At 41.1% G+C, this 27,297-nt stretch overlaps 1 protein-coding gene and 1 pseudogene across 2 annotated transcripts in view; one reads left to right on the top strand and one right to left on the bottom strand.

Moving 5' to 3' along the window:
* The window catches only part of Ptpro (protein tyrosine phosphatase receptor type O), a 198,680-nt gene that overhangs the window by 97,668 nt on the left and 73,715 nt on the right, over positions 1-27,297 (top strand). For both annotated transcript variants that reach the window (XM_055610517.1, XM_055610509.1), the window contains exons 2-6: positions 8,245-8,518; positions 20,990-21,148; positions 22,013-22,165; positions 23,815-24,258; positions 26,141-26,302. In XM_055610517.1, coding sequence (XP_055466492.1) covers positions 8,245-8,518; positions 20,990-21,148; positions 22,013-22,165; positions 23,815-24,258; positions 26,141-26,302 — 1,192 coding nt within the window. The remainder of the gene's footprint in view (positions 1-8,244; positions 8,519-20,989; positions 21,149-22,012; positions 22,166-23,814; positions 24,259-26,140; positions 26,303-27,297) is intronic.
* On the bottom strand, positions 11,003-11,194 carry LOC129680431 (small nucleolar RNA U3; annotated as a pseudogene).

Raw genomic sequence — 27,297 nt, 5'->3', positions numbered from 1 at the left:
GTGTGTGTGTGTGTGTGTGTGTGTGTGTGTGTGTGTGTGTGTGTGTGTGCTGAAGTCACTGGGTTTAGAGGACTATGCATTCTGATTCTCTCCTAAGGCTACTTAGACCTGAATTGCTGTTATTTCTTTCCTAAATCACCTCATCAGTTCGAGCCCTCTCACCTCTGCCTATGGTCTCCCGGCACTTCACTGTCATCAGAAATGCCTTCTCACGGACACTTAAATGAATCAGGCTGCAAACCCACTCTGCTCTGATAAAATTTCAAATCCCCCATGAGATTTTTTTCACCACCTTAATAGACATGCTTATTCTCCCCAATGCCTTTCCCTTCAGGTGCTCGCTTCCTCAGAGACCACCCCTATGCCCTACCATGCTAGTGTGAAACTTAACCTTTTTAGTGAGTTCCAGAAGCTTTCCATCCACACCAAGGACCTGGGAGGGCCGCAGACGTTCCAAAAGTCTGGGAATCCAGGAGAGGGAAACATTTGCTGATTAAAAGGCTATCTTCAAATACAGCATTAGGCATTTCCAGCTTTCCAGTGCCCCTTCGCTCCCTCTCCATCTGTGTGTTTCCACTGGCTGCCTGCCCCTTCACTTCCAGCATCGCACTGTTTTGCTGGCTCTTTTCTCCACCATTTCCTTATCTCTTTGTCTTTCATTTCTTCCTTCACTTTCTGGAATTAAGCCATTTGTTTTTACAGGATATCAGTCTGTTTATGGTTTTGGTCATTTGCCCAGATCCTTCTCTTCAGACCCTCAAATGTTTCCTTCTTTACCGAGTGGTCATTTTCCCCAATAGGAGCTCCAGAGCTATCAGACAACATAAGCGAACATTTGCTTTTGTTTAAAATGGGAATGTGGCTAGTTCCTATTTTATAACCTAAAGGTAGATTTTTTTTTCCTTAGCATTTAGTTCTTAACTTCTTAAAATTTTTATTTTTGACTAAAATATAATTACAACATTACCTCCTCCTTCTAACCCTTCTCAATTTCATGGTCACTTTAAAAAATTAAATATATTTATATAAAATATTAATTATATATACAAATAGATATATAAATATAACACGCTGAATTCAGTTAGCATTGCTTATAAGCATATGATTTCAGGGCTGACTACTTGGTGTTAAATAACTAAGTAGGGGCGGCATCCCTGGAAATAATTCTCCTTTGCCCAGCACTCATGAGTTGCCTATAGCTCTTCATCCAGGGATGGGGCGCTAGTGGATTTCACCACCCACTTTGGGGTGTCAACGGGTATTACCATTGTTCAGTCCTTGTTCAGCAGTCATACTGTTGACATTTCATTTCATTTCACCTCTGTCACAGCAGACTTCTCGGGCCTCTGGCTTCTGATCTTTCCGGTCCCTCTATGTTTGCTGAGCCTACTATGATGTGACTCCTATGAAGCACAACTATGACCTGCATCACAAGGTGTCCCTTAAGGCACAGTAGCGGCACTCATACATTGGCAGTGACCAGCAACGGTCTAACGGGACTAAAGGCCCACATAGTAGGAAGGAAACCATGCTTCATACTGGAAACAGTGCGAGTTACTCATGGGTAGTTAGGTCAGGAATAGATAATAACCTACTACTAACACTTTACTAAACCAGCATAATTGCTAACTGGATTTTAAATGCTGGTCCTTATACTCAAAGATAAATGTGGCTCTTATTACCATTGAAGAGGCTTCTTTCTGCAGCAGATGAAGAACACTACAAAATGGAGAAAAGACTGTGAATTACTGCTCTCCATTTTCTTTAACTTTAAGGGGTTTTTCCCTCTGAATATAGGGAACTTTTTAAAGAGTCCTAGTGATAATGGACATAGGAGCCTATTTTCTTTAAAGGTCTCACACGACGCTGTGGATCTCAGCAGCTTTAAATGAAGGGCTATTGGGAGACAGAACTACAAAATGTCACAAGGGTCTTACCTAAGCAAGCATGTGGTGATCTTCGGAAGGAGGCTACCCTATTTATTAACTGTCTTCAGGATTTAATTAACGGTACTACCGTTGGAGTCACCATTGGAGAGATGCTTCATGACTAGGGCAATTTAACTAGACTCAGGCATGCTAAAACAAGAGCTCTGCAGCACTGTCTTCCCCAGTGTCTTCTGGTGGGTGAAACAACAGGGTTCCCCCGAGCATTTTCATAAAGGGAAGCCATTTTCAAACTTTCCTCAACAGAGACAAACTTAGCCTCTCAGCCTCATCTACTTCCCATCGCACCTTAAGCTGGAAGAAAGTCACAGGTGTCTAGACTTTGCCTAGCTGTTCACCTGCTGAGATCATAGGGATTTGTGGCCCCCTGGGAAGAAGATCCACTCCTACTCCACCCCCCCAACCCCTGTCAATCATCAGCTTAGCACAGTTTCCAGGCTTCTAAATGTCTCAGCACTGCTAGTAGTAATGCTGTTTCCATGGTTACCTCACTCAACTAGGTGAGCTCAGGCTGTCACTGTGCTAAGAGAAAAAGAAGAGCTTTTGTTCACGATGTCATGGAACCAAAGTACTAAAGAGCGGGTGAATGGACTGAAAGTTAGGCTTGCTGGTTCATACGCTATCCTTAGGATTCATGTCCTATAAAGAAGATACAGCTTCTAAAATTCACACCCTCTAAAGAAAACCGGGCAGGAAATTGATCAAAAATGTATGAGTAGCATTAGGGTAAATGTACCTGCCACCAAGGCTGACAACCTGAGTTCAATCCCTCTGCCCCACAAGGTGGAAAGAGTACTCACTCCTGAATGTCATCTTATGACCTCCACTCAAGAGCTGTGGCGTACCTGCACACACACACACACACACACACACACACACACTCACACACACTCACACACACTCACACTCTCACCTTAGGGCCTGGTATCACTGATACTAACCCGAGACAACAAAGACCATGAGGATGTCTAACCCTTTACACTGTAATATGACACGGTCACCTGCAAATGTGTTGAGCTGAATTCATTCACAGCCATCTCTCTCGGTTGAACACGCCTGGGAAGATGTAAAATGAGAAAATAGCTATGCCGAGGAATTTTAATTCAACTCTGTTAATTTTCAGAGTTTTTTTTTTTTTCCTTTTTCATACCGTACATTCCAGTCACCTGTCAAGCACAATCTAGAGAAGTCAACCATGGTCTATGCTGAGGGAGTCCTCATCAACTACGTATGGATATGGAAGTTGGCATTTGGGAAATCATTCTTCTTTAAGTCCTTACAGCCTGAGGACAAAGGCATAGTAAAAAGTCATAAAAATTGTAACTGAAAGCATTCCCTTAAATATATATTCTAGTTTCATTCTGTTGTGGCAAAATAACACTCCAACCAGAGGAAGCTTCGAGGAGGGAAGAGTTTATTTCTGCTTACACTTCCATGTCTCAGTCCATCATGGGGGTGAAGTCAAGGCAAGAACCCAAGCAGAAACCATAGAAAAAAAAAAACAGCTTCTTCTGCAGCCTAGACCCTCTGTCTGGAGACGAGTGCTGCACACAGTTGACCGTGCCCTCTGACATCCATCAAGACGATCTAATCTAATCTGGACAATCACTCAACTGAGACTCCCTTCTCAGGTGACCCTAAGCTGAGCCAAGTTGACTGTTAAAGTTTCCTGGGATGGTGCCCATTCTTTCTCACAATACAAGTTACCTTGAGAAATCCATGTAGTATCTTAGATCCTCGACACCCTTCACCTGTGAATTGAGATAATTGAACTTAATTGGGTGTTTTGAGGACTCACTGAGAAAATGAATCCAAAGTTACCTACAAAATACAAAATGGATGCATGGATATCATAATTCTCCTCCATGTCATGTAAAATCCTGGCCCATCTTTCAGCGTGTCAGTTTTGTTGCTGTTGTTTTTTTTAAATTCTAGGTTGAATTCCTTCCTCACATGCGTTATCTCTCCACAATGACAGGAAATATTCATTGTGTTATAATAAGCTGCCATTTCATTCCAATACACATAGCCACTCGATAAGAAAATAGCATTTGTATTTCATACAAGTGCATAGTGAGTAATGGGATTTAGTTATCATTCTGTATTGTGCTTCCATGCTGTAAAACTCTGTGAACACACACACACACACACACAATCCATGAGTCATACAATTTTCTTATTCTAGACAACACAAAAATGAAGTTTAGAGATGGCTAAACTCCCATGAGCATTCACAGGTAGTAAATTACAGAGCAGGAATATAAACACAGACACTCTTGAGTTCAAGCCTACTGCTATGGATGTAAACAAATTGTTGTAGCTCACTGTATTAACTATAGATCATAATACTTAATATCTGATAAGTGCCTAAAGAGGTAAAAGAAAAATCATATGTAAACTGCTCATTTCAAAGGCTTATCAAATAGTAGTCATCATTATTACCTTTCTTTAGGACAGTGAACTATTTACCCATGCTTGGACCAGTCTCTGGCCAGTCTCATTCCTCATCCAATACCTCAGGGCCTTTTTAGTACTGTTTTCTTCCCTATCCCTGGTAGCTCTTTTTCTCCCATGATTAGTTATGGACCAATCACAAGCTCCTGAATTCCCACCTCTAGCTACAGCCAAACCTCAGGCCCCAGCTGCTGCTTCTGCGAGCATGCAGAGACAGGAATCTAGACTTGGCTCTGTCATTTCATCCCACCTCTTGAGAGTGACTCATGGCACTTAACAGTTATTAGGGGGAGGAATGTCACTTTCCTCAGTGCTGTAACTTCTACCGAGTTCTCCTTGATCCAGTAGGTAGCCTCCTACATCTGCTCTGGCTAGAAGCTGTTCTCAACCTCAATTCACCACACAGAACTGAGATATGGAAGCAGAAGGGAGAGCTGCTGAGAAAGAGGAAGGTACTGAAGGAGGGAAAAGGGGCCAAGAACTACTGATATCGTCTTATAAACGTATGAAGCTGCCAAACATTTTTTTAAAGTCTTTTAAAATGTGTCATGTAAATGCAATTTAGGTGAAAAATCCGCAGAATTAAGCAATTCTAGTGGTACCCATCCTCAAAAAAAATCTTTCTTAAAACATTGTTGTAGTCCCGACATAAATGAGTAATAGTTACTTCTGTTCCTTCTTGCTCTTAGCAGAGAGTTCATGGCTAGAGAACACAGTCAGACCCTCCTCTTGAGCATAGACAGATCCCAGGACAAGCTAAGGCAGAAAGGACCCGGAAGGAGGCACCAGCTGAAACAAGATTCCTTTTAGGTTCACTGCCTCAATCTCTCTTGGCCCACTGCCTCTCCTCAATACTCCCAGCAAATGAATTTGATTAGCCACTCTGACTTATTTTTGGCAACCTGGGAGTGCATGGGCCAAGACTTATCTTCATAGCTGATACAACCAGAGCCAAAGCTGCCACTGGCATTTGGAAGGTTACTCCCTTTTCTGGAAGATTCCACTGTCTGTGTGGCATCATGATACTTTAGACATGTACTCAAACACAGAATGTTCTGTGGCTTCCCTTCTTCACCGCTGCAGCCATGGTTACTGGCTGGCTAAGACTTCATGCAAAAAAATTCTTTATAATTATGACTTTAATGTTTGGAAATGTAATGTTTTCTCAGTTAGTGAACCAACTTCTATAACCAATGAGGTGCAAAAGCCAGATTTGAGTGTCATTATGTTTAGTGCATCGTTTGTCTACATTTTGGGTAACAACTTTTTCATTGTTGTTATGTGCTAAAAACTAATATTTGTATGAAAGAGATGAATATTAAATAATTACAACATCAACACATTTCATGCTTCTTTGCCCTGAATGAAACTTTAAGCTGTTGAGCAAAATACTCACTGTAAATTCATATATATATATATATATATATATATATATATATATATATATATTCATATATATATGCATGTGTATATATATATATATATATGATTTGTGAAAAATAATGCTTATTAATAAGACCAATTATTATTTTAGGTCACCAAGATACAAAAACTCTGAGATTACAAACAAAGTTTGAATTACACTTAAAATAAAAAACTATTATGGAAAAAAGTAGCACAGTTTGTCAAACTTTTCAGTAAGCGAAAATCAAATGTTTTCTCATCAGTCATCAGCTAATCTGAAGATGTATCTGTAACCAGAGTATCCTGTTCACCAAAAATTTCATGAACTGTCATGGAAATCACCAAATACCATCTTGTTTTGAGTCGGGTCTGTGCTTGAATCTGTGTCTCCTTTCCCCACAGCTCAGCTTCCCTGTCACAAGCATTCCTTCCTGCTGCTCCAGGTTGCCAGGAGACAAATACCAGGTTCTTCTTCTCAGCAAGGAAAACACAGGCTGAGATTAGGCACCAAGGGCAGCTGTTTGTACAGTTCTCTGCTTAGGAACAGCAGTATTTAGCATCAGGAAGTAGATGTGGGAGACAGAAAAATTGAGTGCTTCTGAGCTAGCCTCACGCCAAGGGTGGGGGGTCAGCTACGCACAGCCCTGTCCTTCAGATGACCACCCAACAGTTCCTCTCTCTGTGCAGAAGGACCAAGGGTTGATAAAGCAAGAGGTTCAATGTCCTGTGTGTGCAGAGGAAAGGTAGACACCACCAAGCAAGTGGTTTTTGTCTCATGTCTGAGGGCGAGAGACAATTGGATAGCAAGAAATTTAGAATCCATGCACAGAGACCATCTTCTTTTACAAACATGACTACACCCATCAGGGGGTACCAGCACCTCCCTGGCTCTAATCCTGGAGCTATGGGTACATCTCCTTACCTAAGATAAGGTCGACCCCCTCCCAACCAGTATGGTTAAAATACCATGAGTGCAATCTGTTTACTGTGAAGAGAGAACTAAATACTCACTAATGCCGGCTATCTCATATAAGTCCTAACTCCCGTTAACATGAGTTCAAAAAAAGAAGGAAAACTGGTATATTTTTAGGTCTCTGAACCCTCATTTAGGACTTGGTGTATACTCCTGGCTTAACTTAGTTGCTCAAAACACGTGACACACAAAAATAAATAAATAGATTAATTTTAAGAGATCAATGCCCACATGTGATTCAGGCAAACGTCAGGACTTTGATCCTTTCATGTATTTACAAAGTCAGCGTTAAGAAACAAGTGAAGGAGACAATATACAAAAAGTGAGCTTGGGTTTTTGAACTTATGAGAGGACCTTGGGAGAGTACTGTAACCTTTCTGACCCTCAAATGCAAACTGAGAGTGAACGTAACCATATTTCTATCATGACAAATATCTTGCATGCTGTGGGGTCATTTGCAGATGGTCTCTGCAGTGCTGACTGTGGCGCCTATGCTAGGTAGATGGTTAACCGCTGGCTGCAGTTCTTCTGTGCACCTGCTATAGAAGAGAAATCTGGGGCTCATGGTTGTGAGATAACTTGTACAGGTCACTAAATGTGTGAAGAATCAAAGCAATAGGTGGTACAAAGCACATTAATCTCGGTTGCAACCCAAAATGGATTATTTCTGCACTTGGAATCTGCGGAGGATCAAGAATAGACAGTAAGGACTACACAAATGATTTTTCAAATATAATTTATACATTTTTTAAAGCTTTCTTTTATGTTTAGAGCATTCATATGTGTGTGTGTGTGTGTGTGTGTGTGTGTGTGTGTGTGTGTGTATTTGGGACTGATTCTAGTTTCATACATCCAAGCTAAGCACTCTAGCAACTGAGCTATATCCCCAGTCGTAAACTCACCTGAAGATTTGAAGGAAGGATTTTCACCACCCATGGCTCTTCAGTATGGGCGATGTTTCATTTTACTATGGTTTCTCTGCTTAAGAGCTGGCTAATGTATAATGGAGTGAATTATCATTACAGGATTCTGTCCTGACATCTTCCCCACTTTCAGAACTGACAGGTGAGCAAGAAAAAGGAAATAATTACCTTGAAATAACTTCCTCTAAAAGAGTGTTTGCTCAAACACTTCTCCTACTTTCGAGAACACAGGGCTTCCCTGGAAATTAACTTTGACAGGGATTTCATTTGTCATTTGTTCATCCATTTGATGTGTATTGTGTGCTTTTCACATTAAATAATCCATGTGCTGGAAGCAGATTTTCACTGGAGTATCAAATGTTCCTTTTAAAACTCTGAGATCATTTTTTTGTGAGATGGGCAAGCTGACTTTTGTTGTGTGAATAAAACACCCATGGCTGCCATGGGAAATCATGCTCATCATGAGTTTGGTTTTAGAAAAATTATCTTGGCATAATTTCATCACATATCACTTGACCCCATCTCCTGTCTTTCTCTCGAACAGATTGGTACAGCGTTCCACGTGACCGTCCAAGATGACAACAGCATTGTTGTGTCTTTAGAAGCTTCTGACATCGTCAGCCCAGCATCTGTATACGTTGTGAGGGTAGCTGGTGAATCCAAAAACTATTTCTTCGAATTTGAGGAATTCAACAGCACATTGCCTCCTCCCGTGGTCTTTCAGGCCACTTACCATGGTCTTTATTACATAATCACTCTGGTGGTGGTCAACGGGAACGTGGTCACCAAACCATCCAGATCGATCACCGTGTTGACAAGTAAGCATTTTGTGACGTGAGTCTCTGTGTCTTTCCCTGAGTGTGTCTTCATGAGGCTCTGGCTGAGGCAGAGTTCACCAGAATGGCAACACTGTTTGGCTTGGGCTCTGATGACTCATCTCTACATTCTCCATTATATTAAGAAAACAGCTCTTTACCCAGGCTTAATGGCATTCACTATAACCTCATTAAAAACATTTTCTAAACCAAAGAAGTAAACTTTATTGACAATATATTTTGGGGCTGAATGATAAATTCAGGTTAATGACTGGACCATGTAAATTCTTCCCAAACAACTTAAATGCATGAGCCTGGATTTTTGTGTCTTGTTCCAACATATATTCCTGAATGAAGCAATTCAGCAACTCTCACTTGGGAGAGTGAGTTTGTATTCATAGTCAGCCCGCTTGATTTTAATTGTACATTCTTAGCTAAGGACATCAAAATATGGCTGCTTGTTTGTTCTTTGTTGTTAAGCAGTGTCTTGTTATGCAGCCTGGGTTGGCTTTAACCTCCCATCCCTTCTGACTCGGCCTCCCAAGTTCTGGAATGACAGGCACACACAGATACCAGCCACTATTTCTCATCTGACCTTAAATACAGCGTTGGCTTCCATTGTCTGAAACATGCAGAGAGGTGAAATGAAATGGAGAGTTGATGCAATATTGGGAAGTTTTTAGCAATGGTCTTAGCTGCGGGTGATTTTCTCTGTGCTCTCTGGCTTGCACATCACACTGTAAGGTAACACGCTGCAGAGTATGAGGGAGAGTGGGAAGAGTGAGCTCCATGACACAGAAGTTTGTCATCAGAACAACTGAATGCTTCATCGAAGTTCCCTTTGCTCATGTTCTTCAATGTGAGCTTTTCAGTGGCTGCCATTTTTAAACTGTCAGTTACATGTGACCAGTATGGATGTGATTAGGGAAAAGGACAGCATGTCAGTGTCTGGTAGGATAGAAAAAAAAAGAAAAAGAAAAAGAAAGAAAGAAAGAAAGAAAGAAACAATCAGAAGAAAGAACTGAAAAGAAAGCTAGGAGACATAGTTTTAACCTGACTGAGAAAAATTAATTAAAGTCTCATTGGCAGAATCCCAGGGTCATTATTAAATTCTGAGAATTAGCAATGGCACGGACCCAAGACCTGCAAGGTTAATGGATCTAAAGGAAAGATCTGGAAATTAATTCAGTTAAAGGAAAATCTCGCCTTGTAAAATTCTGTCCTCCATTCCAGAAAAAGGCGAATCTGGGCTGAGACTGGCACAGTAGCTACAGGTGCACAGTAACTACACCTCTCCCAAGTCAACACTCTGCTTTGCACAGCTTCGTCATTTCATAAACACCTGGCCTGGGCTTTTTGTAGCTGAACCATATAATTTAGCTCAAAGTAATTGAGAAAGAATAGGAGAAAGTCGGAGGAGCAGAGGCTAAAGCATGATGCAAAAGAGAATATGGAAACATAAAACATGTTCTGTCATAGCATTTTTAAACTTAATTTTATTTTAGGTGTATTGGTGGTTTGCCTGCATGTATGTCTGTTTTAAGGTGTCAGATCCTCTGAAACAGGAGTTACAACAGTTGTGAGCTGCCACGTGGGTACTGGGAGTTGAACTCAGATCCTCCAGAAGGGCAGTCAGGGCTCTTGAATGCTGAGCCATCTTCCAGCCCCTATCAAGTATGGACCCGTTTCCAAGAAGCAAAGTTGGAGACTATAGCCCCTTAGCTGATGGTTATTTAAAAAGTTGAAGGCCTCACACCTGTTATCTCAGCATCCCAGAACTAGGAGCAGGAAGCCAGGAGGCTTCAGCATTATTCTCTACTGTCCATCAAATTCAAAGCTAACCTAATCATATCTCTTAAAAAGAAAGAAAAGGGAAGCAAGAAGAGAAGAAGAAAGGTACATGCAAATGAGGTCAGAATGAGGTACAATCAACCACCGCATATGGTTACGTGTGCCTGTGTACCTGTGAAGACAGAGGCCTTTCTTGGGTGTCGTCCTCAGAAACGCTTTCATCCATATTTGGTCTCGTGCTTGCCTTGGAGCTTGTCTATTCAGCTAGAAGGGTTAGAGAGTCGCCCCAAGGATCAACCTTTCTCCACCTCACTAGCTTTGGGATTGCAAGCATGGGCTGTCTCCTGACTCTGTTTCCTATTAATACAATTTACTGTGTGTGTGTGTGTGTGTGTGTGTGTGTGTGTGTGTATGTCTCCGTGTGTATATTTGTGTGTGTGTGTATCTGTGTATCTCTGTGGGGAGGGGCCCTTCTGTGTGTATGTCTCTGTGTGTATATATATCTATGTATGTGTGTGTGTGTGTGTGTGTGTGTGTGTGTGTGTGTGTGTGTATGTGGTCCCCCTCTGCTTGTCTGGGTCTGTATGCATGTGCACACGTGAGGACACACATATGGAGGTCAGAGGACAACTAGCAGGAACATAGTCTCTCCTTCCTCCTTTCTGTGAGTTATGGGGATTAAAGCCAAGTCTTCAGACTGGTCAGCAAGCGCCTTTACCCTCTGAGCCATGGCCTCAGTCCCCACTCGGGGCTTTGAATACAGGTTCTAGGGCTCAAACACAGACGACTAAACCATCTTCCCAGCAGGGCTGTGCCCTGTTTTAAAATCTAAAGTACACTCAGATTTTAGTAACGAACTGTAGAAATGATCCCTAAAAGTACAGATTTTAGAAGAGGTGATAAGTTGGGAATGTGAGAATTGTACATAAAGCATGAATGTTTTGACATTAGACTTGAAGCGGCATCAGGTGGTATTTGAGTACATATCATGAGAGAGGGAATTTAATAACATGATAAGTAAGGCTAATTTTGAGCCCTAAAACTCCCGTAATTAATGACCTTCTGATTCATACTCACCATCTTCCTCTTCCAGTTTTAACTTTCTAAAGCACTTGTAGTACCTGCTGGCAGGACTGACGCTCTGCTCTTGTGGATAAAAAGGACATTTGTTGCAGCCATCAGACCTGTGCTAGAGCCTGTCTCCATGGAATAAGCAATGACAGAGCAGGAGGCCCAGAGGCAGAGCTTTGAATTTTTGATAGAGTTGCTCTGAGTCTGGTACCCCGAGAGGAAGTTGGGGGGGGAGGCAAAGAATGAATTGAGCACAACAGCTTAACTGATTCAGGTGGCTAGTTCAAAAGCCTTATGCTTTGACACCTGGCTGATATTTAATTGATGAAAATGCTTCAGTATCATGTGAGCACTTCAGGAGGAAAAGGCAGTTTCTTGCAAGAAAAAAGCCATAATTCCTGTGTCAGGCAGCACCCAGAAATGGTGGCTGTCAAGGTTGCAGAAGACATATGGAAACAGCCCTTGGCTATATTAGTCATCTACCACTATTATGAATATAAATAGTTGGTTTATTTAATTCTATTTATTGGTCATATTCTCTGCCGTGGCCGAGGAACCAGAAAAACAATGACACATAAAAACACGTTTAACCAGGCAAGGCCACACTGGTCAGCAACACTTGCTATCAAGTGCTCCAAAATAATTCAGGAAAGGTGGCCAGGAATACAGGGAGAGATTTTGAGTGTGTTGAGACTTTATATGATAGAAAGAATGAAGACGGATCAAAGGAACGACAGCAGTGATCTGACACTGGGGAGCCCTCCTGTAGCAGAGCCCCAGGCTGAAAGATGTTGAGTCTTGCCTAGACAATGGACAAATTACCAAGCAGCAATGCAGCGGGACGGTTCAAAGGCTGAGCATAATGTCAAAAACATGCGGAAGTCATACTGTAGCCTTGAGCAGACATGAATTCCCACCAAGTCTCAGCTTTCGGATCTGTCGCCCATTCCAGGAACTAGCAACCCTTTTGCTGTTCACCCCGGGATAACACAGACATGAAACTCTGGCGCTCCGCTCTGATTACTACTTTAGAGACCCCAGAATTTGAACTTCAAATTGTTTCCATGTGTTACGAGTTACTATTTCTCTGATTCTCATCAACCCCACTAAAAATGAAAATTTTAACATTATCTCCTGAGACTTACAAAAACAACTTGCTGTTCAGATTTAGCTTATAAACTGTGGTTGGCCAGACTAAATTGCCCTATTCTTTGTTACTCTATGTAATAATAGCACCTACTAGATGCCGTTAAAAAATAATTGAAATGCTTTATAATATATAGAATTTTGTGTCTTTCACTCTGACTAATAATACAAAATCAACAGAGCACATGGAACACAACATATGAGCAATAAATGACAGAGTTACCAAGGACATTAGATAGAAAATTACTTGAGGCGTCAGGAACAAACAAAAGAAACTTGAAATTGATTAGGGAGGGAAACATCAGTTAGGGGTGGCTGGCTTGTGACAGAGATACTAAAGTGAGAAGATCTGTGCCTTCTGGAAGGACATGTGTTGAGGAGAAATAAAAACGAAGGTGAGATAGGAGGGAAGAATTTACTCAGAAAGCTGTTAAAATGTTCTAAGAAAAAATGATCTGGACATGAACCAAGGCAGTGGCTGTAATGGTTGCACCCTGGGTGACTGTGGCTGACACATCTCAGGGTTCCATTTAGATTCACAGATCAGATCCCTAACCATCTTCCAAACACAAAACAGTAGTTTGAGCCTGGGATTCAGGATCAGTCTTTCCCCCACGTCTGCCATCAGAAGGGATGGTATAATCACCTCTCCTTTCTTGCTCAAGAGAACTGCACCAGACCCACTTAGGTTTGTCTCTTTGAGGCTCCGACCCTGATGCAGCTGCTTCAGTAGATTTCAGTCAGGCAAAGCAGAGCTAGCTCAGGCAGCTGTGTCTCTAGTGTCAGCAGCTCCTACCATGCGCAGGGCGCCTGGGATCCTCACCCTGTGTTCATGCCCTCGCTCTGATAATCACATTCAGGATGTTCAGATTTCCATCCAGTGAACACAGTGGTGGCACCTGTTGCTCTGGGAAGCGTGTGTCGTTACAGAAAACGCACACTGGGCCCGTAACTTTCTCACAGAGAGTAACGACAGCTATGAGCGTGAAACCTGCAGAGCCGCACGCCACCTGTGTTATGCTGGCGCTGTCTGTGGGAAAGTAAGCTCACTGGCCCTCACCTCAACGCGCTGATGTCTTCCCTGATCTCTGCGAATGGCTCAAAGACAGCAAAGGAACGTGACATATTCTGAATCCACACATGAGTTAAGACCATGTCAAAATCTAATTAGAAAAAGAAATCAAGACCACCTTATGGTGTGTCGTATTTTATATATGATCAGCTCTGTTGTATATGGAAGATAGATGCTGTTTTGTGGAGCCATCCTCTACTTCTGGCTCTTTTTTTTTCTTTTGAAAAAAAAATTATTTATTTTTCTTTATTATGTTTTGTTTTAATTTCTTTTCTTTTTTAAAATTTATTTATTTAAAAATTTTTTCTTTATTATTATTATTATTATTTATTACAATTTATTAACTTTGTATTCTGGCTGTAGCCTCCTCCCTCATCTCCTCCTGGTCCCACCCTTCTTCCCTCTCCCACCCCAAGCAATGTCCCTTCCCTAGTCCACTGATAGGGGAGGACCTCCTCCCCTACTATCTGACCCTTGCCTATCAGGTCTCATCAGGACTGTCTGGATCCTCTTTCTCTGTGGCCTCCTTAGGCCACCTCACTAGGGGGAGGTGATCAAAGAGCCAGCCACTGAGTTCATGTCAGACACAGCCCCTGTTCCCCTTACTAGGGAACCCCCATGGAGACTGAGCTGCCCATGGCACTTCTGGCTCTTACAGTCTTTCTCTCTTTAATTCTGCAAGGTCCTTGGGACTTGAGGAGAAAGAAGGTTGATAAAGACTTACCGTTTAGGACTGAATTTTCTGAAGTCTCTCACTCTCCAGGCATTGTCCAGTTGTGGATTTTTGTGTTATGTCCCATTTGCTGCAAGAAGAAGCTTCTCCGAGGAGGGCAGAGTGATGCATTGATCTATGCATAAGCAACGTGTTATTCAGAGTAATTTCGTTGCTCTGCTCCCTTAGAAGAGTAATAATGATAGGTTTTCCTTTAAGGCCCCTGCCTATCTAGTCTAAGATTTTTGGTCACTTTAGAAGTGTGAGGTATGGCTTCTATTTCATGGATTCGGCCTTAAGTTAAAAAGTGGTTGGTTTCCCTGATAGCGTTTGGTCAGTTTTGCAGGCTGGTCCCTGCTATGAGTCACGGGGTTTGCAGAAGGGAGATAATGGTGATAATCTCTATCCTCCGGCAGCACCCAGCATACCTCCCAGCACCGAAAACATTTCTCGGTTGGCGTCAAGCTTCTAGATGGGCACCAGCTTGTGTTCAGTGGCATAAGGAAACGTCGTCTTCAGCCATAGAGCCTTACTACCGGGTTGTGAAGAATAGTCAATAGCCTTGCCAGAATACTGTGGTGTGTGGATCAGTCTTTGGGAACCCTTGTCTGGTGAAGCCAAGTAAAGCTAACTTAGTTGACTAAGTTAAAATTTAACTCTGAGTAGGTAGACTAAATTGCACCCTGATAAGAGCTGAAAGAGCAGCTGGAAGATAACACTGCACACACACTCCATAATCTGGGCAGATCTGAGGGAAGGTGGGCCCACATTTAAGAGATGATGACGAAAGATGAGTCCACGGAGGCAGAGCATTCATTCTAAGTACCTAGTAGGCTAATTAAAAATAAGTCCATGTCTAAATAATACACGACGATAAAATTGCAGATTAGCAAGGTTAAGTAGATGCCTTGGAAGGTACCAGAGGGGGAAAACCATAGTATCTGCAGAGGACTCACCCTTAGCCAAAGAGAAGTCCACTGTCCCTTAGTCATTGGTGTAAGAACAGAGGGAAACCATTGCTTCAACGCACTAAGGGGAAATGTGCCTTCCAAAAATTCTACAGCCAGCTTCATCCACAAGAAAAAGGGGGCAAGAAATATGCAAATATTTCTAATATGCAAAGTTTATGAGATCTTAGCAGTCACAACTCTAACCTAAAGAATTCTTTACAGGTATATTTCAAGAACCGAATATGAGTCCCCATGAGATAGAGCAGCACTTGTGGTACATGCGTGATGGACTGGGTTACATCCCAGGAGGCCACATAAAGGTAGAAGGAGAGAACATTTTCAACAAAGTGGTCCTCTAACCTTCACAGGGGCCATGGCAGGAGTGTCTGCCTCTCCATGCACACTATACACACAATGACAACAACGTTAGCAATATACCTTAAAATAAACTACTAACTAATAGTAATATGTTGACAATAGAGGATATTAACTGGATAGTTTATATTATCATTTTGAAAAAAATCAGCCTTCTTCAGCATGGCATTGATAAGTTAGTTTTATTAAAATGTGGTTTTGTTTCTCAGTTCCTCTCTTAAACCCAGCTATCACCCAAATAATTGAGACTATACTATATTATTTTTAAAAGCTTCAGAACACATAACATGAGCAGTTATTACACTGTTCTTAACCCTCTAAAATAATCTGGCTTCCTCCCAGTGTACAGCCCAGAGATACTTGTGCTTTATGACTTTTCTGATCCAGCTCCACTCTTCTAACATCTCCTGGACCTCTGCCCATGGCTCAATTCCCTACGTTTCTTTTTTAAGGACTCCTCCCCTGGCTGGCAGAAAGTCTGGCCCTATTCTCTCCCCTGCTCAGTGATTGGCTGTAAGCTGTTTTATTGTCAAATAAGGGAGCAATTGGGGAGCAGTGTTTACACAACATTGAGACAGGAGATTCTCAGAACAATGATTGTGACCAGATATGGGGTTACAGGAATCAGCATTTGAATTACACAATAACTTCATGCCTACTAGGCATGATCACACGTATCTTTAATCCTAGCACTGAGGAGGCAGAGGTAGGTGGATCTCAGTGAGTTTGAGGACTGCCTGGTCTACACAGTGAGTTACAGGACAGCAAAAGATACTAGTGAGACATAGTCTCAAAGAAACAAAACAAAAAATTAGGCTTCTTCATGAGCAAAAATTTAGGGCAATTAGACAAAATTTTACATTCATTAGAAAGGCTGATATGACAGTGTACTTAATACAGCCAAACAAGAGCTTATAATTATTTTGTTAGCTACATAAACTAGCAGAGTCCAGTTAGGAACTCTGTAGCAACACTCATATAGCTGAAGATGCGTACACCCCTCATTTAGCTAAAGGAGAAGGCTTCTAGGAACTGAAAGCAGTCCCTTTACTAAGAGAATAAAGTGGATAATTTGTATAGTTATAAGCAGACATTCAAAATTTCTAAAAAGTACTTGTATCAAGGTAGTCAAAACTCAGAATGATATTAAATGATAAAACCAAGCTATAGAATTATATTACACTATAAGACTATTAACATAAACAAGATATAATACATGCAAATGGAGAAGAACTTTAAAGCATGGCTAAAAAGAAAGACATCAAATTTAAAGAAATACTTTATCTCTTGTGGCAGTGGAGAGAGAATGGCCCTTGATTTGTTAAATGTTTTGGGGCACTTTCAATTACGTATCAGAATTTTTGTTTGTTTTTGTTTTTTGAAACAAGATCCCACGAAGCCCAGGCTTTCCTCAAACTTGATCTGTGACCACCTTAAACTCCTGATCCTCCTGCCTCCACACACCACCTCCTGAAATCACAGGTATGTGACACCATACCTGGATCTATGTGCCTTACTACTTTGAAGAAAATTTAAATTTCCAAGAATAAGGACGTACTTGATGAGAAAGGATGGTAAGCAGTTTACATTGCCCAGCAGCCTCCACTCTCTGCTTAGTCTAGTCTGACACCTTAAAAAAAAAAAAGAAAAAAAAGAAAAAGAAAAAGAAAAAGAAACATCAATAGAAGACCTAGCAGAGAAAAAGAAGGATGAATTATTAGGATTTTACTGGGTCATCCCTGAAGCATAGGTGTGTTGTAAATGTTTTTATTCCCTCAGATGGGGGGATGAGATGAGAGCTGCACTACAAATACAAGGCTTGGGCTGAGACCAGAGTGTTTCTAACTATACCTACGCCCAGAACTGGAACCTTCTAGCTTGCAGTCTGATCTTCTGTAAGCCCAGAACTTAAAGGCTTCAGCTTCCAGCTCCCGCCTGCTAACCTAGGCCTAGAATGTTTTCAGCCTCAAAGACTTACTGCTGAATAAGCTTATTCTTTCTAGTTCTTTCTGAACGCTGGCTGGCTGGTTCAACTCAGCTGTTCTGACTCAAAATGTCTCTTCTAGCTGACTGATTCAAATTTAGTGCTCCTCACTAAATTGCTCTCCTTGGAAAAACTGCCTCTAAACTCCATGAACTGCACTGCACAAGCTGAACTGCATTGCACCAGACTGTACTGTAGTCTCAAACTCTACTGTACTGTCTCCGTGAACTCTCTTGCTGTTTCTGTGCTGTTCTTAAGTCATGTCTCTTTCTTGTCCTCATGAGAATTGGACTTATCCTATCTCAGACTCATTCTGTTGACTCTTTCTCTGATTTGACACTTTGCTCTTCATTTAGACATTCATTATTTGGAATTCAAGGTGTGTGCTCAGGGTAGGTCTATATTCCAGCCAGAGGGATTAAAGGTGTGTATTTCAGCCAGAGTAGCCATGTTGCTGGATTAAAATTCCTCTACATCGGGCCATTAAGATTCAGTGTATGCCACATGACATAATTTCCAAAACTAAAAATGGTAAGGATGGGGAGTGAAATATTTTTAGACGAGGCACTTGCATTCTATCAATTATTCTTAGAGGATTTACGGCTTAGGTCAGTCATATGTCATAAAGCTAGGAAGAATTTAACCCCACACACATGTAAACAGTGTTTTAGAATGCTTTTAGTTTAAAGTTTAAATGGTTTTTAACAGTAGAGGAAGAGGAGGAAGCATAAATAAATAAATAAATAAATAAATAAATAAATAAATAAATAAGTAAATAAATATATAAATAAATAAATGGCAAACGAACAGATAGACGTTCTTGTGCACCCTGCGTTTCAAAGTTTGGCAATGGCTTTAGTGCATGGACGACACAGTCAGGGCAGCAAAGACTGGCTGGCTCTTGAATCTCCTCTTTCGGGGACTAGCGGGAACCCTAGCGAAGGGTGGAATCAGAACTCCAGCAATGTTGGAGCTCACAGTGTGTGCTGTGTGCTTTTAGCTTCTGTTCTAATTCTGTTTCCTTTTTTCCTTTTATTTTTGATATTTTTGTTTTGATTCTCTGACAGTTTTAAGTGCATATATAATGAGTTTTAGTTGTCTTCACCCTATTACCCTCTTATCCCCTCTTCTTCTTCTGCTGTGGACACTTCTGCCTAACAACTCTTCTTCCAACTTGTATATATATATGTATGTGTGTGTGTGTGTGTGTGTGTGTGTGTGTGTCTGTGTGCATGTGTGTCTGTTTGTGTGTATCCGTCTCTGTGTGTGTTTCTCTGTATATTTGTTTACGTGTGTGTGTGTGTCTGTGTGTGTGTGTCTGTGCGCATGTGTGTCTGTTTGTGTGTATCCGTCTCTCTGTGTGTTTCTCTGTATATTTGTTTACGAGTGTGTGTGTGTGCGTGTGGGGGGGGGGGCGGGGGCTGGAGAGAGACCCAGTGAGCTTAATTATCATTACTTGTAAAGCATAGGTGGCAGGTTATCTAATGGAGCACAAGGAATTTAACCAGTTTCTACCTCACCAAAGAGAACAACGCCTCTTCTACCAGGAGCCGTTAACTGCCAATAGTTAATTAACTAATTAGTTAATTTTAGCCACTTTATATCCAGATGGCAGTCCCTTCCCATCTTCCCTCTCAGTCCTACCCTCAAACCCCCTCCCCTATCCTCCAGCCATGGTACCCATGGGGGCTCTCCCATGGGTACCAACCCACCATGGTACATTCTTAAACCCCAAATTAGTCGATGGGTTTGGCAGACTCACCAGGCCCATGACTGGGTGGAGTTGAAAAACCTACAAATTGTTCAAACCTTCCTGGGGAGCTCTGAACTCAAATCTCAAGAATCTTTGGGCTGGTTTGTTGGCTTAGAGGGTATGTTGAAATGTGACCTTTATGTAGGAAGGCAAGTTTGGGGATGAGAATAAAATAGAAACATTTTAGGAAGAGGGTGTAGCATACAGTCTACAGAAATCCCATCATCACAAAACAGGCTGCTGTCGGAGTCCTTGGGAACACTTCCATAGCTGTTGACTGCATTTTCCAGAAAAGTCCGAGGGAAACTTAGCATGTAGAATCATTCTTTTCTATTTATTCATCCCAAAGCAAAAGTAGATTAAGAGCTCAGGAAACAGGAGCGGTCACTCAGCCACAGGCTGAAACAAACTAACTTTGCAGCAATCCTATGTCGAGGGAGCTAAGTCAGCTTTTACATCCTTTATCATCGAAAGCGAAATTTTGACAAGGATAAAGTTTAAACAAATGCAGTTGCTTTAGTTTAAGCTATTGATGTTATACGCAAGAACCCTTTAGTTTGAAAACTGAATTAAAGTTATTTTTCAACTGTACAGCATTAGTTGACTCCAAATCAAATCATTTTTATTTTCCCTTTGTAAGATTTATTTTTTTTCACCTCTCTCTTTCTGTCTCTCTCTGTCTCTCTGTCTGTGTGTGTGTGTGTGTGTGTGTGTGTGATTTCAGGTGCCCAAGCAGGCCATTGGATCTCCAAAGTTAGAGTTACAGACAGTTATGAGTCACCCAAAGTGGGTAATAAGGATTGAAGTCACGTCACCGAAAGAGCAATACTCACTCTTAATCTATGAGACATCTCTCCAGCCCTTATAATATTTTTTAATAAAATCATTCCAATAAAATATATCTCCTAGCTCCTTTGGAAGTATGAGGAAACCGTCTATTTACATAAGAATAAGGGGCACACACAAAAGCCAGGGACTTTTCAAAATGTATACTTCTAATATTTTATGATAAATTAGCACCAAACAAAATAAGAATATTCTTAAGCTGTGGTAGAAAGAGGGGCTTGATAAACAGGATGTAAATGATCATATACATGACACTGAGTGGTTTGCACTCTTATCCATAACAGAAAAACTGCAAAACTGACACAAAGAAATAAATGATCACATAAATATTTATCATTGCCTACAGCCAAATATACTTTTTGGAACCTGTCTGTTATTGATGTCTAATTTTGTTGGAACAAGGAAAAGGAAACTGAAGAATTTGCTAATACAGACAGATGCTGCCACTCATTAAATTGTGCATGACAAGCAATCTAGACTTGCGTTATGCTCACCTGTTGAATTGAGACATTAATATTTGTGCTTCCTAACTTTGAAAGCTGTTGCACGTGAGAAATAGGTGAGTGTCAACACCTTTTGAAAAGCAGATCCTATCCCCTAGGGTGTGCTTTGTTAATTACTGCCAAGGCTAAGAGGAACTCCTTCAGGATGAAACCCAAGAAACTCAGTGTTCGTAGAATTAAAAAAAAAAATGTAAGTGTTGGAGTAAGGTAGCACCAGTTCAACTATGTGCTCATGGATTAATGATGGCTCCCTGTCTCTTTGCTTCTGTAGAACCCTTGCCTGTAACCAGTGTCTCCATATATGACTATAAGCCTTCTCCTGAGACAGGAGTACTGTTTGAAATTCATTATCCAGAAAAATACAATGTGTTCAGCAGAGTAAACATCAGCTACTGGGAAGGGAGGGACTTCAGGACAATGTTGTACAAAGGTAAGAAATAAAAGGGGGATGAAGAAATGGTAGCTTTTTTTTTCCAGATTCTTTTCTGGATAATCTTTCTTACTCTAAGCAAGAATTCATTTTATAATTCACTATTTAACCTACAAATGAACCATTAAGAAAAAGTTATTGATTCAAGAAAATCTTCTTTTGAGGAGTCTTAAAACCATCGGCTCATGAGCTGAGAACTTCCAGTCATGCATACAACATGAGAAATTCTCAAATTAGTTTGAATTATAAGTTATTCTTGCCAAAAGCAGTGTGTCTGCTTCTGGAAATAAAGTTAAGACAATTTAGCAGCAACTTCATTGCAGCATATCCCTCTGGGCCCGAAAGCTCCAGGCTTCCATAGCAAATGGGCTGCTCTCACCGCATTTCCCTTGGAGAGGCTCCAAGAGTACCCTCAAAAACAAAAGGCGGTGTTTTGCATTCCTATGTGACCACTCATCAAAAAAAAAAAAAAAATTACATAAGTCACTTTCTACAAGAGAAAAACCTTCCTAGTAAAATTGCTGTTTCTTTATCATAAAGTGGAAAAATGCTTCAGCTTCTCCTCTTAATAAAGAGCTAAATAAGCCTAATCTCCATAATTGCTGCATACACAGAACATTCATAAAATAAAAATTAATTTTAATTGTGTCAAATCTTATTAGAAATGCTGACAGAAAAAAAAGACTTTTCATGATTAAGGGCACAGGTTCAAATTTTCATCTCCAGCCTTCTCTTTTTTATTGAGTATGCCAGACATTGAAGGAAATGCTATTCTATAGATGTTTAAATTTAACTGGGACTCTCTCCAAGTATGTGACATTAAGAAGCTCCTAATTTTAATGTAAGTGATCTTTTCCTTCCCAGATTTCTTTAAGGGGAAAACAGTGTTTAATCATTGGCTACCAGGTATATGTTACAGTAACATCACCTTCCAGCTGGTATCGGAGGCAACTTTTAACAAAAGTACCCTTGTGGAGTACAGTGGTGTGAACCATGAACCCAAACAACACAGAACAGGTGAGTCTTCAGAGGAATCAAACGTCATTTAAAAAAATTTACTAAATTACCTGGATCTGTAGATTTCGCTTATTCTATACCTTGACCGATGTCCATGTAGAAGAAAATCAGATGGAAGACTTTCTAATATAGTTAATCGACTATTGAAAGAAAATATCAGGACTCAGGCATGTATAAAACCTTCAGTACTAGTTTTAGTAGCACAAGTAATATGAAAAGCTATTATGGAGCATGGAAAGAGTTGGAAGGGAAGGAGTCTGTGTGCAGAAATTCTCAAGCCACTGAAAAAGAAACACAGAAAAACTATGCTGGTATGGTTTGATGGCTTGAGCAAAGAATGGATAAATTGGACCCATAGTACCAAGGACCCATCGCTTAACCAGCATCGAATGTGCCTAATGTGTTCAGTAACGCTGCAGAGTCCCTTCTCTTAGTACGGAATGAGGCAGAACAGACCACCCTGACAGCCTTTCTGTCTGGAATTCTGTGTCAGAATTCCCATTTAATTTCAGTAAGACAAGGACGGTATTAACTAAAGAACTAATTCACCTCCCGCCAACACTGACTACTCTGTACTTTCCATATTCTGTTCTGGTAAAGACACATTGATGTTTACCCTTTTCAGTCTTGATGTTGTCCTGATTCTAAGAAAGATGAGAAAGTAAAGACCAATGAGACAGGTAATCTGCCCTCGGAAATGGTGTCATCTTACATGGAGGGCAATGACGCAAGACAGAAAGAGATCCGTGTCACAAGAGAGCTATGAAGATATTTAACAGCACAGAGGAGGCAGAGTGAATTCCACCCTAAAAGTTTGGGGAGAGGGCGCTTGAGGAGCCATTTGATGGGCGGTCAGAAACTGTGGCAGGCAGACAACATACAGGCTGCCTTCACGGTTCTCACGATTCGCTGTCTCTAGAGAAAACACGTTTCCATAATCCACAGTTTCTGTGTGCTCATATGGTTCATTTAAGAGAGGAGCATGTGAATTAGCATCTGTAACAGCAACCTGGGAGTAAGCCTTGTCACGTAGAGGATGTATATTCTGGTAGCTACGAGTAAATACAAAAAAAAAAAAAAAAACGTTTATTTATTTTTAATGATTTCTTAGTTATTTTGGTAAGCCAAGGAATATGTGCATCATGTTGCTCGAGAAGACCACATCAACACGCTACAGTGTAACGAGTTCGCAGCCTTGAAGTGGGGCTGGCCACAGGCTAGGATATGCAAACAAATATACGCCTGCGCACACGCTGTTCTCTGTGCAGACAATGTTAGAAGCTTCTATGTGCTGTACTTAGGGAGCACAAGTGTTCTTCATGATACTTTCTCTGCGGCTAGCCAGATGGCTCACCAGGTAGAGGTACTTGCCCCCAAGCCCAGTCACCTGAGTTCAGTTTCCCAGAACCACACGATAGAAGGGCAAATCCAAAATTTCCAAGTTATCCTCTGATCTCCATATGTAGCATGCTGTCGCGTGTGGGCGCACACGCACGCGCACGCACACACGCAAAATAAGAGGGTTTTTTTCCTGTGTATTAGAAATAAAGTTAAGCTGCATTTGCTAACTCTATGTGTTGAACTCATGAGTAAATGAATATTCAGTCCAGAGTTAAGTTACTTGAAAATAAAAGCTCTCTCTTCCACAGCACCGTATCCTCCTCGAAATATCTCTGTTCGCTTTGTCAACTTGAACAAGAACAACTGGGAAGAGCCGAGCGGGAGCTTCCCCGAGGACTCGTTCATCAAACCGCAAGATCCGATAGGAAGAGACAGACTCTTCCGTTTCCCTGAAGAAACTCCGGGGACTCCCCGCAGCAATGCGTCTTCTAGTTGGCCTGACCTGAATAGCACTGACTACGAAAGCACCTCTCAGCCCTCCTGGTGGGACAGTGCGTCTGCGGCCCCTGAGAATGAGGACGACCTGGTCAGCGTGCTGCCCCTGGACTATGACAGTGATGGCACACTCAGCAGGACCGAGAAGCCCACACCAGACCCTTTCCCCGCCTTCCCTGTGCAGATGACTCTGAGCTGGTTACCACCAAAACCGCCTACAGCCTTCGACGGGTTCAACATCCTCATAGAGAGGGAAGGTGAGGCCGTGGGGAGCCGGAGGGAGTCAGCAGTACCAAGGGAAGGGAACTCAAGGGTTTTGAACCTGAGCTCAGGGAGGAAGACTGACAGACACAAGTAAAGGGAGACTTGGCTTGATTGTTCTGATAGCATAAAACCAACCTACACAGATGAGATCAGATTCTTGACGTTTGGGTGACTTTCAAGCTGCAGCCATTGCAAGTTTCACACATTTCTCTTTCCAGCATTTTACATACCCCAGGCCACTGAAGAAGTCCTTGCATTTAGAAATAGTTTGAACTAAATAGAGGACCATCCAAACATATTACAGAATATCCTTAAGAAATGTTGTTTGCCTCTATGCAAATCTGAGAGGCATGCAACGGTGAGTCTTTCCACAAAGTGAATACCTCTGGACGTGCACGCTGCTTAGACAGCTTGAGTAAGAAGGATGTGGCAAACCTGATCACCTGAGAAGCTGATGGTGAATGGAAAAGATGCAGGGGATAGAATCCCCGTCACAGTCAATACACTATGCTTTGGTTCACTGACTCACATTTGAAATTACGTATATATGAAAGCACATCTCGGCCCTACTGGTGGAACAGTGCCTCTGCAGCCCCTGAAAACGAGGAGGACTTTCTCAGTGCCCTGACAGTGGCCTATGACAGTGACACCACACTCAGCAGGACAGAGAAGCCTCTATTTGAGGAAGACTTTGTCAGTGTGCTGACCAAGTATACACACACACACACACACACACAGAGAGAGAGAGAGAGAGAGAGAGTATGTGTGTCTGCACACACACACACACACACACACAGAGAGAGAGAGAGAGAGAGAGAGAGTATGTGTGTCTGTTAGTCTATGTCTGTTTGAGTTTGTTTGTATGTGTGTGTCTGTGTATGTGTGTCTGTGATGTTTTTTGAGACTTTGGGGAGATATGTCTCATGTAACCCAGGCTTGTCCCAAGTTTGACATGTAGCTGAGGATGTCCTTAAACTTCTGGCCTTCATGCTTTCACTTCTAAGTGCTGTGATTACAGGTGTGTGCCAATATGCCTGTCAAGCTCTGTATTATTATACATTATATCATATTAATTATATTATGGTCCATAAATGTATGAAAACAGAGCTATAGCATAATTCTGCTGTTGAACACCAGACTTTTCTTGTTGTTTGTTGCTTGTTAGGACTTGACAAGTCCTACATCATTCTTATTTTTCTGTCTAGTATTTGGATGGCACAGGTTGTCAGGTTATCAAAACTTGGAATTAAAATGTCAGCCTTTATTTCATGATGGGCCATTAGAATCATGTCACCATATTGTGGAAAATAGATGACTTGCATTTAATGAAATGAGACAAAATATCTCTTCATTCTTTATTCTAGATAATAGTAATCAGCAATACTATAATATTGCATAAAATTGAAATTGTCATTTTAGTCAAAAGTCGTCATTTGACTGAGTTGCCTTTTTGTCTTTAAAGTCACTTTTAATCTTTATCTAGTTCTCTGTTTACTTTCTGGAACAGAGCATCTTATAACTCAAAACACTTTTTTATTGCCTATTTTCAAGAAAGTTCAATCAAGTCATGTATTTATCTGACTATACTGTGCTCTTTTGAAGACTGTTGTAGTCAAATAATAACTTCAAATAAGGAGTCGAAAACAGACACAGAGGTGGCTTAGAATACATATACCTTTAAAGATGCTGGAGCAAATAGATGAAGGGAGAATAACCAATGTGCCATTTGAATTGAACTTGGGAAAAAAAGAAAGAAGTACAATAATAAATGCATATTTTACAAGCCTGATCAGTTTGTAAATACCCTGGAGCCTCTTAGGTGTTAATCCACATATATTCTAATTTTTTTTTTTTTACCTTTTGCATTTGATCCAGAGAACTTTACTGACTATTTGACAGTGGATGAAGAAGCCCATGAATTTGTTGCAGAACTGAAGGAACCTGGGAAATATAAACTTTCTGTGACAACCTTTAGTTCCTCGGGAGCCTGTGAGACTCGGAAAAGCCAGTCAGCAAAATCTCTCAGTTTCTATATCAGTAAGTAGCCAAAAGATGATTGATCCTGCACTTCCGGGCAGCTAGAACAATGAAGCCATGAGATTAATAATGCTTGGGTGTCAATTAGTCATGAGCCCCAAGGATCCTGGGTATTCCTCAAGGTCAGGAGAGGCCATCATGTGTGGAAGGACGTACATGTATGTTAATGGCAGCAAATCTGCCCTGAAAGTTGACCGGAAGATTTTTCTTTCTCACTGCTGTGATAATTGAGTGTTTATTAAACTAACCTTCCACAGCAGCCATAACCATATCTCCAAGGACATGCACATACAGTTTGGGAAATACGACTTTTGTTTGAGGCTGTAATGAAATTTAGCATTATAGGATTATGTGGGGAAAATCTCATTAGAGTATTGAACTTGTGGAGAGCTCAAAATTGCAAGTCGATTCAAACCTTTGGGGTGTCCACATAGTTGGCAGGAGAAGACAGTATACTTGAGGCCCAAAACTGAGTTTTGGAGAGGCCTCTCGCTATTCTGTGAGATTTAACAGTACAGCAAAAGTGTAGTTTTCAGCTGCATTAAAGAAAAAAAAAGTGTATCTGTTTTCTCTTTAGATAAACTATGGTTACTGGCAGTAAACATGTTAAAAATCAGTTAATTAGCTTATCAGATATTAAGTGTATCTTTACATAAAAAAGAAAAGTTAGAAAATATAGGTTAAAGATAGCTGTCCAAAAACAAGTCTCTATAATATCTGTTCTCTTCCCTAAGGGCCAAATTCTACCTGGTCTCAAATAACCCTCAGAGGGTAGGTTAGCAGAGATAGGATATCAGCTCACCTAGCAACTTAAACACATTACAAATCTTCCCACATAGCATTTACACTTAAGGAATGAAGCATGTGGCCACCGAGAAGCCTCTGGAGCTTTCAAAGGGACCAAAGAACATTGGGAATTACCTGGTGTGTGTATTAGATGTATCATATATGGGAATGTTTTTATACGAGATTATTAAAAAAATTCAAGATGAGTC

Source organism: Psammomys obesus, unplaced genomic scaffold (genome assembly GCF_907164565.1).
Source record: "Psammomys obesus unplaced genomic scaffold, mPsaObe1.curated_primary_1811, whole genome shotgun sequence".
Lineage (NCBI taxonomy): Eukaryota > Metazoa > Chordata > Mammalia > Rodentia > Muridae > Psammomys > Psammomys obesus.
This window is presented reverse-complemented; position numbering and strand designations above follow the sequence as displayed.